At 38.4% G+C, this 12,365-nt stretch overlaps 1 protein-coding gene across 1 annotated transcript in view; it reads right to left on the reverse strand.

Moving 5' to 3' along the window:
* The window catches only part of LOC106531059 (microtubule-associated protein RP/EB family member 3), a gene marked incomplete at its 5' end in the record, with an annotated part of 10,820 nt that extends 1,510 nt beyond the window's left edge, over positions 1-9,310 (reverse strand). The window contains 5 exon segments of the mRNA XM_014026821.1: positions 1,197-1,349; positions 2,892-3,034; positions 8,091-8,247; positions 8,958-9,103; positions 9,184-9,310. Of these exon segments, the coding sequence (XP_013882275.1) occupies positions 1,197-1,349; positions 2,892-3,034; positions 8,091-8,247; positions 8,958-9,103; positions 9,184-9,304 (720 nt within the window).
* Positions 9,311-12,365: the final 3,055 nt, after the last annotated feature.

Raw genomic sequence — 12,365 nt, forward strand, 5'->3', positions numbered from 1 at the left:
GTTTGTATTTATTTTAAAAAATCATAACTTTTGATCGAAATGAGCTAGAGACTCGCTTCTTTTTTTGACATACTCAGAAATTTATGCCGGGCCGGATTAAATCACCCAACGGGCCGGGTCCGGCCCGCGGGCTGTATGTTTGACATGCCTGCCCTAAACCATGACGGTGAACAATCTTTGTTTTCAGCTCATTTGAAAGTTGTTTTGAGACTCCCATGCTGCGACTCTTCAGAGAAGATGCAAAGAGGAGAAAAACCTACAATTGCCTCCCTTAAATGCCCTTTCTCACAATTGGAGTCACCTGTGTATGGAGGTCAAGGGTCACTGAACTTACCAAACCAAATTTGAGTTCCAATATTTAGTTCTAAAGGTTTTGAAATCAATAAAATGACAACAGTGCCCAAATTTATGCRCCTGCCTAATTTTGTTTAACCAATTATTGCACACTTTCTGTAAATCATATAAACTTTATTTCACTTCTCAAATATCACTGTGTTTGTCCCCTATATGAAATATTTAACTGAATTTTTTATCCAAACAATCAATGATTTATAAAAGGTAAATCAGGAAAATTAACAAGGCTGCCCAAACTTTCACACCCCACTTTATTTTTGTTGATCCATGTATCCCTATAACTCTGAGTAGTGAGGACTTCATGAGATTTCTTTATAAATATACAGTAATTATTTCAACTAGATATAAAATTCTGCCCCTGCTGGTTCCCCATCAGATAAGCCAACTTTAGATGTGTTACTAGAACCTGATTTAGGCTTGGACTGTTTTTGTCCTGTTGAGCTCTGAATTGTCTAAAATAATAGTTTCACCCAACCAGACTGTTCAAAGAAGCATTTCTCCTAATTAAAATCTCCGTTTTGGATCTGCTTRATTTGTCTCGGATGGTTATGTGCCACAGCGGTTTAAGGTTGCTGTAATTAAATCTTTACTTAAGAAACTCGATCTTGATTCAGGAGTTCTGAACAATTATAGACCTATATCTAATCTCCCATTTACCTCAAAMATTCTTGAGAAAATAGTTGAAAATCCTGACTTTTATTGCGAAATGGTAGTATATAAAAAAACTGAATTGAACACATTTCAAATAATTTTAACTCTTCAAATCAACACAATGCATTGTTGCCAAAATTTGTTTAAAGAAGGACATTTAGTCTATTCCATGATAACAAATTGACAGATACCTCTGTTGCGTAGAGAATATCAATTATCCTGCTGAGGACAGGGTTGCTTTCACTCTCATGTTCCTGGCAGATGAGCTCGATGTCCCGAAGTTTGCTGAAGTAGAAGTCTCTCTCCTTCTCTAGACCGTCAACTGTCAGCTTCAACTCCATCAACTTAAGAGAAGAGAATATTAAAGCTGTTGGTTGAAAATAATCTGATCTAATGTTTTTATTTTATATATAAAAAAGTGGTTTAGAAGCAGACTGTGTTTTACAAGCTGTATTTTAATTTTACATCAATTCCATTTGTCTGAATATCAGCTAAAAGCCAAATGACTGCAAATTTAAAAAAAAAAAAAATCAAATGATTGATTTTGATGCCAGCATTTTAAAAAATGGTAACAGGTTGGTGGTGCATGACGTTTTGCTAAAATAGCACTTTTTAAGGATTTGGGAGCTGAGGACATTAAATGACACAGTTAAAAAAACTGAAATCGAATGAAGAAATTCTATTTTCCTTTTCTTTAAAAGGAAAATAGAATTTCTTCATTCAATTTCAGTTTTTTTTGCCTTATGAAGCAGCATGATTTTAGTATGCAAAGGTGTCAACATGCTTTTAAACCATATATGCTTATAGTATAAAAGCAAAACAGGATGCTCCTTCTGCTTTATAGGTTATTTCACAAGTGTCTGTGTATGTAATTGTTTATGGAGCCAAAAGTGTCTCAATATTCACAGATGCACACACGTGATTCACACATGCACAGGGACAAGATTCAGACATGTATATCTGATGCACACACAAATATCCAGTATCATGATTTACAAATGGGTTGTGGCTTGTGAACTTCATTGCGTTTGTGTGTGATTTTTGAGACTCGTCTGACTTGGCTTAACTCATATGTGCCTTTATTTAACAGAGAATGATATGCAACCAATCAGATATCTTCCTTGTTTCAGGCAATCATAGGGACGTCCCCCACGTAGGGGATGATTTACTTATAAGCCAATCACAATAACCCATTCAAACAGTGCTATTTCCATGAGGTAGAAAATCGGGTCACGTTAAAGAACCGCATTAATCTGAGTCGGTCATTAAAATAGGTTAATTTAACCATTCGTTTGTAAATCATGTTCTATGCATGTGGAACTGTCCTGTGTGCACGTGTGAATCACATGTGCATTTGTGACTACTGAGACTCTTTTAGCTCCCTAATTGTTGGTAACATTAGCATAATATCACATAAATCACTGAAYAGATTTTATTGATACTCTTCAAAATTAATCATTAGATGGACATCTACAAGTGAATATGTTTGKAGTCGACTCAATTCAAGGTGGTCGCCTCAGAAAATCCACATTAGAAAACAAAAAATTGGCAATTAATTTTGGAAATACTAAGCAAAWACTTGATATGATAGTAGCTGACAGTTATCACCAACTCATACTGCTAACAAATGTGCTAACAAATTTTGTGAGATCTTGCATGTGATGTGATTACATGTGATTGTATAGTTATTTTCAAAAATGTCAAAATTTGAAACAATATGGGTGATTAGATTTCTAGAAGGAATGTTAGGCTTTTAACTTTACAACAGATTTTTAACTTTTATTTTTGACTGATTTATAAAGACAGTGATAATGTTGATACCATGTGTGAATGAGTGGATATTTATGAGAACTAAGAAAATGTTTGATGGTACAGCTCTGCGCTACCTGTTGATTTAACTCCATAATCTCTGCATCACTGCCCCCGTTTCTTGACAAAGATGGATTCYTCCTCATGGCAGGTGTGTTGTGCTGGACCCGTTGTGGTGTTGGCATGTTCTTGGGAACTGTTGGGGATGTCCTCTGTGGTCCTGGAGTGGTCAGAGATGCAGAGAGACATTTAGCTCTTGAAATGTTACAAATAGTGCCACTACACTACTTTTAGCTTTAGAGCAATTATGGCAATGAACTGAGCACCTTATAGAGCACACAGTTTATAATTTTGAAGGGTGAATTTAGCATGAATTTATGAAGAAACTTTTAGAAAATACACATGATAAAATGTGCCTTTTGTTCATTTAATTTGCACCCCAAATTCTGAAAATGTTGGGCTGAGGTATAAAACAATTCAACAATTTGCAAATCTCATAAAAACATTTTATTCATAGTGGAACACTGTAAATGTTTCAAATGATTACATGAGAAAAAAATCATGATATTTTTGAGTGTAATAGCAGCAAAACACTTTTAAAACATGAGGATAGAGGTAGTAAGTTAAATTGTACAAACACAGTTTGAGCAGCATATGACACTAATTAGGTTAATTAGTCAATTGAGGATTCCCAGCATTTTGTAAAAACTTTTGATTGCCCTCCTGAAATTCCAGGAGATATTTTAGTCACACAAAATGTTCACAACTTAGCATCTTAGGAGGTGGGGAAAAGATTTGTAGCAGTGAGTGATTTTGTGCTTGAATATTATGCCGATGATTGAAAAGGGTTTCAAATTGCTGTCTTAACTTCCTTTTAGCATTTTAGTTTACAGAAATGAGTCACATTCAGAGCTGACAATATGGTACAGTTTGTTGAACATGGACTCAGTGATAATAGAATCCACTCCAAAATCTCAGAAAGATCATCTTTTTTCACCAGCAGACCAGTATTCAAATATCCTGAGATTTCCCTGTTTAGAAAATGTAAAAATCATCTTCCAGGTTTTCCCTGATTTCTAGAGTTGCTGGGAACCCTTCAATCACAGAAGTGTGTAAAAAAATGAACAAGTTAAATCTCTCAGAAGTAAATATTGACAGATGTTCACCAGTCTGTGAAAAAAAAAACTGTCTAACAATGGTGGAACAATACTCCTCAATTAAAATTTGGGAAGACTTTGAATATATCATTATCTATCCCAACAACATAATATCAAAAGATTTCAAGAATTTGGAGAAATCTCTGAGCTCCAGGGACAAGGCCAAAATCCAGTACTGGACGCCTGTGATCGTCAGGCTCTTGGGGTTCATTGCAATAAAAACAGGTCTGATTTTGGGCTCAAGAACACTTCCACAAATCATTGTCCATCAATACATCTGGTGTGCCATTCACAAATGCTGGTCATGGGAAGAAAATGTCATGTGAACACCATTCAGACACAGCGGTCTGATCTGAACTATAGTTCATATAAAATGGACCAAGGCCCAGTAACTTTTAAATTCTTTATAAGAACCCAGATGCCATGACCTTTGTTCTGAAGAGGAGAGGGACAATCCAGTAAATCTACAGAGTAAACCAGTCACTTATATGTCCTCTCCTTCCTAAAGAGATCCTGCCTCAGAGTCCTGACCCCCACCACCTGACTCATTTAAATAAACATTTAAAATACCCTTTGTCCGGCTATTGATCTGAATTCAATATCCAGATCTTGTCAAAAACAACATACTGAATTATTACAAGAGCAGGGTTTTGTAGTAAAGGAGTTAGGTTCTAAACTGACTGACCTGCAGTCCAGACATCTACCTATTAAACATTTGGTGCTTCATGAAACCAAAGAATCCAGTGCAAAAGACGTAGGACTGTTAAAACAGGTAGAATCCTATACCAGACAAGAACAACATTCCACTCAAAACTTTTGACAACTGCTCCCAGTTCCTAGATGTTTAGACTACTGAAAGAAGAGGGCAAGCTTCATTCAGTGGGAAACATGACCCGGTTCCAATGATCCTTGAGATGTACTGATGCTATAAAATAAAAATTGCCTTGTTTTGTTCCTTAAAATAGTGCAGCTTCTTTGTTTAATCTATGATCTGGGGTTGCTGCAGTTGGCCAGGTCTAGGTTCAGCAACAGCATGAGCTCAAAGAATGAGGTCAGCTAACCTGAATATACTGAACGACCAGGTTATTCCATCAATGGATTGTTTCTTTCCTGATGGCTCGAGCATATTCCAAGATGACAATGGCAGGATTCATCTGGAATTGTGAAAGAGTGGTTCAGGGAGCATAAGACATCATTTTCACACATGGATTGCCTCCACAGAGTCTATTGAGAATCTTTGGGATGTGCTGGATCAGATCAGATCATGATCTCCAGCTCTCACTTGGAGCTGTGCGCAGCCGAGTTTGAAGCGGCCGGGATGAGGATCAGTGCCTCCAAATCCGAGACCATGGTCTTGAGCTGGAAACTGGTAGTGTGCCACCTCCAGGTCGGGGAGGAGGTCCTGTCCCAAGTGGAGGAGGTTAAGTATCTCGGGGTCTTGTTCACGAATAAGGGAAGAATGGAGCGGGAGATCGACAGGCGGATTGGTGCTGCGTCTGCAGTGATACAGGTGCTATGCCGGTCTGTCGTGGTGAGGTGGGAGCTGAGCCAGAAGGCCAAGCTGTCGATTTACCAGGCAGTCTACGTTCCTACCCTTATCTATGGTCACGAACTTTGGGTAGTGACCGAAAGAACGAGGTCCCGGATACAAGCGGCCGAAATGAGTTTCCTCCGCAGGGTGTCTGGGCTCTCCCTTAGAGATAGGGTGAGAAGCTCAGTCATACAGTAGGGACTCAGAGTAGAGCCGCTGCTCCTCCACATCGAGAGGAGCCAGTTGAGGTGGCTCGGGCATCTGGTTAGGATGCCTCCTGGATGCCTCTCTGGTGAGGTGTTCCGGGCATGTCCCACTGGGAGGAGGCCCAGAAGAAGACCCAGGACACGCTGGAGGGACTATGTTTCTGGGCTGGCCTGGGAACGCCTTGGGATTCCCCCGGATGAGCTGGTCCAAGTGGCTGGGGAGAGGGAAGTCTGAAGTCCGCTGCCCCCGCGACCTGATCCCGGATAAGTGGCAGAAAACGGACGGACAGACGGACGGGATGTGCTGGAGAAGGCTTTGTGCAGCGGTCAGACTCTACCACCATCAATGCAAGATCTTGGTGAAAAATTAATGCAGCACTAGATGGAAATACGTAAATCTTGTGACATTGCAGAAGCTTATCTAAACAATACCACGGAGAAGGTGTGTCGTAATCAAAGCTAAAGGCGGTCCAACAAAATATTAGAGTGTGACCTTTTTATTTGGCCAGGCAGTGTGTGTTTACTATGTTCCATTGTAAACAAAATATTGCTTTATGAGATTTGCAAATCATTGTTCTGTTTTATCTACAATTTACACAACATTCCAAATGTTTGGGAATTGGGGTGGTTATTATGAAATTATTAAAACGTGCTTATTTATTTTAAAATCCTTTGAAGAAAAACACAACCAAACCTCTATAAGTGCTTCAGCAAAGATGTCTCAAAGACAAAACATGCTAACACGCATTTATCACAGTTCAGAAAATAAATGCAGACTTTCCATCCATTTCCATCCACACAACTAACTAGTGACAGAGTCATAAAGCTGGTTTTTGACCCAGTGGAATTCAAATTGGGCATGTCACAACTATTTCTAATCAACATGTTTTTGCTTATCAAACCAGCTTTCAGAGAGCTGAAGTTGCCTTCTGATGCAGGACACTGGGGGTAATAACTGAGTTCTACATTTCTGCAGAATTCTTTGCATTTTGGGAAATTAGGTTTCATGATAGGAAATGATCATATTATTTATGCTTCGTTCCACAATGCACTGTGGCTATTCATCAGCCATTATTAACCCAACAAACAATGATTGGTCWTATATTCACACAAGGTCAAGAAGAAACAAAGTCAACGATTTAGGATTATTTGTCATGATCTGTGTGTTTATGCGTTCATTTTCCAGTGTTTTCTCTGTGTATCTCTTTCCTGCTGTCCTGCCTCCAGCCCCGCCCACGCTCACCTGTTTCCTCTTGTGTCTCSTCAGGTGTTTCCCATTGTCTCTTAATTTGTTTGCTTTGTATTCTGAGTCTTGTCACCAGTGTTTTGTTGGTTCATTGTGCTGCATCCCCTCAGCCTGTGTGGTGTCTTCATGTTTTTCCTGAGCTACTAAGGAATATTGAGCTGCATCGCCAGCCTTTTTGTTATTTAATTAAGCCTTTTTGTAGCACTTTGAATTTTTGCCTGCACCCTGGGTTTTTTCCCTGCCGACATCTGTCATTATTGTGATTTTCAACCAAGGATTTTCTCAAAATGTTTGACAAATACTAAGCTAATGCAACTAAGCTTCTACTATGACGCATTTATTGCCACGGCGCTTAGTATTTTAGAAAGATGGATGTTTTTAAACAATCTATTTTTTTAACAAGCTGCAGAACGCCATAGACCTGCGTGGGTACAAGAAGGGTGATGAGGAGAAAGTGTTACCAGACTTACCGGTAATAATAATCATAATAATAATCAATAATTGTTCAATGGTGTTCCTGTGTCTACAGCTGCACACAGAACTGTAGCTAAAAACTAACTTTCATCTAACTTTCAGCCAGAGTGGAGTCCAGATTCATTTTATTTGTTTTTCTTTTTTATCTAGTGAGCCAAAATACAGAAGCAATATCTGATTTTCATTTAAGATTTTTTTAATTACTTTTGCYAGTTTCAAGTTATCTTGTGTGATTATTTTCTTTAACAAAAATCATGAAAACAAATTATTCAATGAAGTGTAAAATATTCCTGAAGGTCAATATATTAGGCTATCACCCAACTTTGTCAACGCTCATCCTTTTAAAAGCTGCTTGAAGAACTCTGAAGTTGTGTATAAATTCATGCTTCAGTTTTGCTTGAAATTTGACCTTCTTCAGAAGAATGCACCCTGGATGATTACAGGTGATTACAGTCATACCTCCAGTGTCACAGTTCAGTAGATCCTCAGCATTCAGAATGGTCTAAGAAGACAGCAGTCGTTCTGTCAGGTTGTGCTGCACGCACCACCTGTCTTCTGGCAGTGCTTTCAGAGCCATCCAAAGCTCAGCAAAGCCGTGCAGCAAAGGCAAAAGTTGTTTGGTTTACCTGGATTTCTCTTTGGTTTGTGGATAAAGTGATCACCTGGATTGAGAGGAGGGGCCACATCCTGCCCTTGTCTGGCTAGTATGGGGTCATACTCCTTCCCGTCATAGTTGGCGTCAAAGAACTTCTTAAACCACTGCACAAATTCAAAGTTGTCCTGGAATTTTCCTTTTACCAGCTTTTCTACAGGAATTATCTGGACAGCAGAAAAAAATTAATGATACACAACATAAAAATTAGAGAAATGGCATCTTCTATGAACATGCAGTAGATACAGAGCGACGAGTGCAAAAGATTTTGCTCACTTTCAGCAAAGTTGTTACAACAAAAAGAGGCAAAATACTAGCCAAAGAATGGTAACTAAAAACTAATAGTAACAAAATAGAAGCAAAAACATAAAAAGAGAAAAGGCTAGTTAAAATCTACAAGTTGCTAAATGCATAAAAATGAGATTGGCTAAAAGCAGCAAAAGGTATGCTGAAAGCTAAAGTAGCAAAAGGCTATCTAAAAGGTACAAGTAGAAGAATGGAAGCTAAAAGCTAAATTTACAATACAAAAAACAGAACAAGGATGCTGAAACACATTTTTAAAATAATGTATTTCAATGAAAAAATGTTTTTAAATAAAGTTAAGATAAAAATGTCAGAGAAACTAAAAATTATACCATTTATCTCCTGAATGATCTGCATATTCTGATAAATGACTGGCTAAAATGCCCAAAGTATGCAGAAGTAATTAGACTGCAAAAACATACAGGAAAAATTAACAAAAACAATCCTGTAAATGCTGAATCAGCATTCACAAAATAATTCTAATGAATTCTAAAATATGTATAGGAGATAACATTTTTGATCTCTGGTTTAATGGTACTGAATGAAATATTGAGTACAATAAAAGGATCCTAACTTTGTCAACGCTCATCCTTTTAAAAGCTGCTTGAAGAACTTTGAAGTTGTGTATAAATTCATGCTCCAGTTTTGCTTGAAATTTGACCTTCTTCAGAAGAATGCACCCTGGAAATAACATGTCCATGAACTGGCAATAAGCAGCTCCTGCAAAACACAGGAAAACAATTTTATTTATTTATCTTGTTTTCAACAAAAACTCACCCAGAAACAGGCTTGGCGTTTACCTGAACAGAGCTGCTCGATCTTGGTGTAGGTGAGTTGCAGAGAATCGTTGACCCATGCCAGCATGTCATGTCGACTAAGGTTGTCGATGGACACAGACGTGGCGTAGACGTTCACTGCCATCCCTTCCTGTGACAAACAACATAATTCAATCAGTCTGGGCCTTTTTTTTTTTTTTTTTTTCATGGGAACAGGGCATGTCTCTAATGGTCCACTGTATGTAAATAAATAATAAATCAGATTGTACTGATCAATTATTCAAGCTGTAATGAGTAGTACACTGAAACATGGACCCCTGTAATCCCTCTGAATTAGACGAGAGACCTAAGCCAAAAAAAAATCTTTCATTTATATGCAAATTGAGGTGAAATTTCTTGTCACTCACAACACATACTGAGTGTGACATGTTGCAATAGTGAGGGATATTTGACAGGTACACTCTTTTATAAACGTGATGATCTTAGTTTAAGGCATGAGAGGATATGTGTTCCTTTAAGGAATGCTAGGCCTCCCATCATACCTGTAATATCTCATTTTTTTAGAGTGCAGTGAATGCACCTTTTACTGGTGAGCATGCAAACAGGCCTGTTGCAATAAGCAATATAAATAAAATTATCACAAGTAATTAAAATGAGGTTGATACAGGTTGACAGGAGCGTTTTTGGTTCGTTGATGCCTTCTTTCAGCGGGCGATGCCTCAGGATGTTCTCTGGGCACCAGGCCGAACCTTGGGTTTCCTCAGAGGTGGTCTTTTTTTACTTTGTAAATTTTGTAAACTTTTGTAAGCTTCTTAAGCAGCAGAATGCGAGTGGTCAGTGGTGAGAAGTGATTTTACAGCTTCGGCTGTTTTGTGTTTTTTTTTTTTTCCAATCATCGGTCCAGCTCAGTTCGTAACCTTTTTTTTAAACATATGTAAAAAATTTTAAACTTCCATAAAATTTGTAAGTAGGGGTGTCCCGATACCAGTTTTTTCAAGACTGAGTACAAGTACGAGTACTTCAGTTTAGGTACTCGCCGATACCGATACCAAGTAGCGGGGTTCATGTGGATTATTATTGTTATTATAAAATATATTACTAAGCACAGTAACAGCCACTTTCTTAAGGTTTGGGAACTGGTGAACATTTATGTCACTCCAAAACTTAATCGTCCATTTGTGCGCAGCTCTTCAGGCAGCGACAGTGATGACTGCATGTCCACAAGTTCAAGAACGAACTCCCCCTCCTCAATAGAAGCGACCACTCCCTTTGCGCTGGCGGAGAGATTGTTGTCTGTAGCAAGAGCAGCAAATGGGTCTTTGGTAAAGCGCATCACCTCTGTGGGGAGTGAAAGGCCATTCAGTCGGCTGGCAAAGTTGTCTTTTAGTTTCACAACTAAATCCATCATCGCTGCTGTGAGAGGTGCCGTCTGTGTGATGCATTTGCATAACGTAGGAAAATGCAACATTCTTCCTGAGCTCAAGTCTGCAGAAAATAGTTCCAGTTTGGCTTGAAATGTGTGCGTCTGTTCCACCAGATCAATGACGGTTTTCTCTCTGCCCTGTAGTCCGAGGTTTAACTGATTTAAGTGTTTGAACAAATCAGAAAGGAAACACACATCTACCATAAAGTCCGTGTCCAGTATCTGTTCAACTTGTTGAATATTAAACAGAATGAAAATGAAATGCAATTATCATAGAAAAACTGATGGGTAAATATTATGTTTGACAATAAAAAGGTAGTGCAAACTCTGACAAGTAGATAAGTTGGTATAWWWATCACACCATAACTTTTGAAACCATTTATTTTATTTCAAACAGGCTCTTTTTTATAAGGCCACACTCCCTCTGAATGTATGAACAATACAAATACTGCAAAACAAATGCTGTTGCATACATTAAAAAACTAAATAAGTTATTTTTATACATTTTCCTCAACATGCAACTACCAAATTTAAATTAAAATGTAAAATATAACGTAAATTTTAGCAGCACATCTCTAAAAGTTTACTCTGCTTCAGTCTTAAACTGTTAACAAAAAAAAGACTAATAGTAATAAAGTGCAGTAAATTTCAGTTCAAACTTAAATGGAACAACTAAAACAAAATCTCAGAAGAACCAGAGGGAAAAATAAAATGCTTTTACAACAAACTTCCTTCCATATTCTGCTTATGTCTTAGTTTGTTCTACAAGAAAGAAAAAACAGCATTGAAGTTACTGCAACAACTGCAGCATATAGTGCTGTTTATGAAGGCTACTGCTAGCAGCAGCAAACTCTTTGAATTCTTTGTCATGTCTTGTCCTCAAATGTTGAATCAAATTGCTGCTGTYAAAACATCCAACTTTYRCTCCTCCCCTCGACAGTTAGCAGAGCACAGCAGACAGTCTGCTTGTTTGTGTCCTCCGTGYCGATCTTAAAATATCTCCAAACTGCCAACTTTACTTCTTCTTCTTCTCATCGTTCTTCTTCTGTTATTCAGGGGTGTGGTCGGAAATAACTTGTCAGTGCGTTAGCGCCCCCGCCTGGTATGGACTGTTGTTTACCCTTTATTACCCTTTATGCTGCAGCGCAGCACAGGAGGGGACAAAAGCGGTATCGGTTAAGAGTATCGGCCGGCTTTTACGAGTACGAGTACTTGATGCTGGTATCGGTATCGGGACACCCCTATTTGTAAGTGTGGGGTGGGTGTAGTATATCATCATATTAGTTTAAAGTGGTCTCCAAATGATGTTATCGTTTATCATTTCTGAGACAATTTATTGTCCAGCAAGACCTACATACAAACAACAATTCTTTCAAGGCTCAGACCTGGGGTCTTTCTGTGTGGAGTTTGCATGTTCTCCTGCTTGCGTAGGTTTTCTCCGTGTACTCTGCTTTACCCCACACCGCAAAAACGCGCAATAGGTTCCCTTCAGGCCGTCCTTGAAAAAGAGATCTGTGATCTCAATGGGATTTGCCTGGTTAAATGCCACAATACAGCGGGTAAAATAAGTACTGAACACGTCACCATTTTTCTCAGTAAATATATTACTAGAGGTGCTAATGACATGAAATTTTCACCAGATGTCGGTAACAACCCAAGTGATTCATACATACAAAGAAATCAAACCATAAATGTCCAGAAATGGTTATTTGTAATAATGTGGAATGTACAGGGAAAAAGTACCATTCCACATTAGCCTTATATGGTGTTTATGGGGTGGTAA

This window comes from Austrofundulus limnaeus, unplaced genomic scaffold (genome assembly GCF_001266775.1).
Source record: "Austrofundulus limnaeus strain Quisiro unplaced genomic scaffold, Austrofundulus_limnaeus-1.0 Scaffold592, whole genome shotgun sequence".
Taxonomy (NCBI): domain Eukaryota; kingdom Metazoa; phylum Chordata; class Actinopteri; order Cyprinodontiformes; family Rivulidae; genus Austrofundulus; species Austrofundulus limnaeus.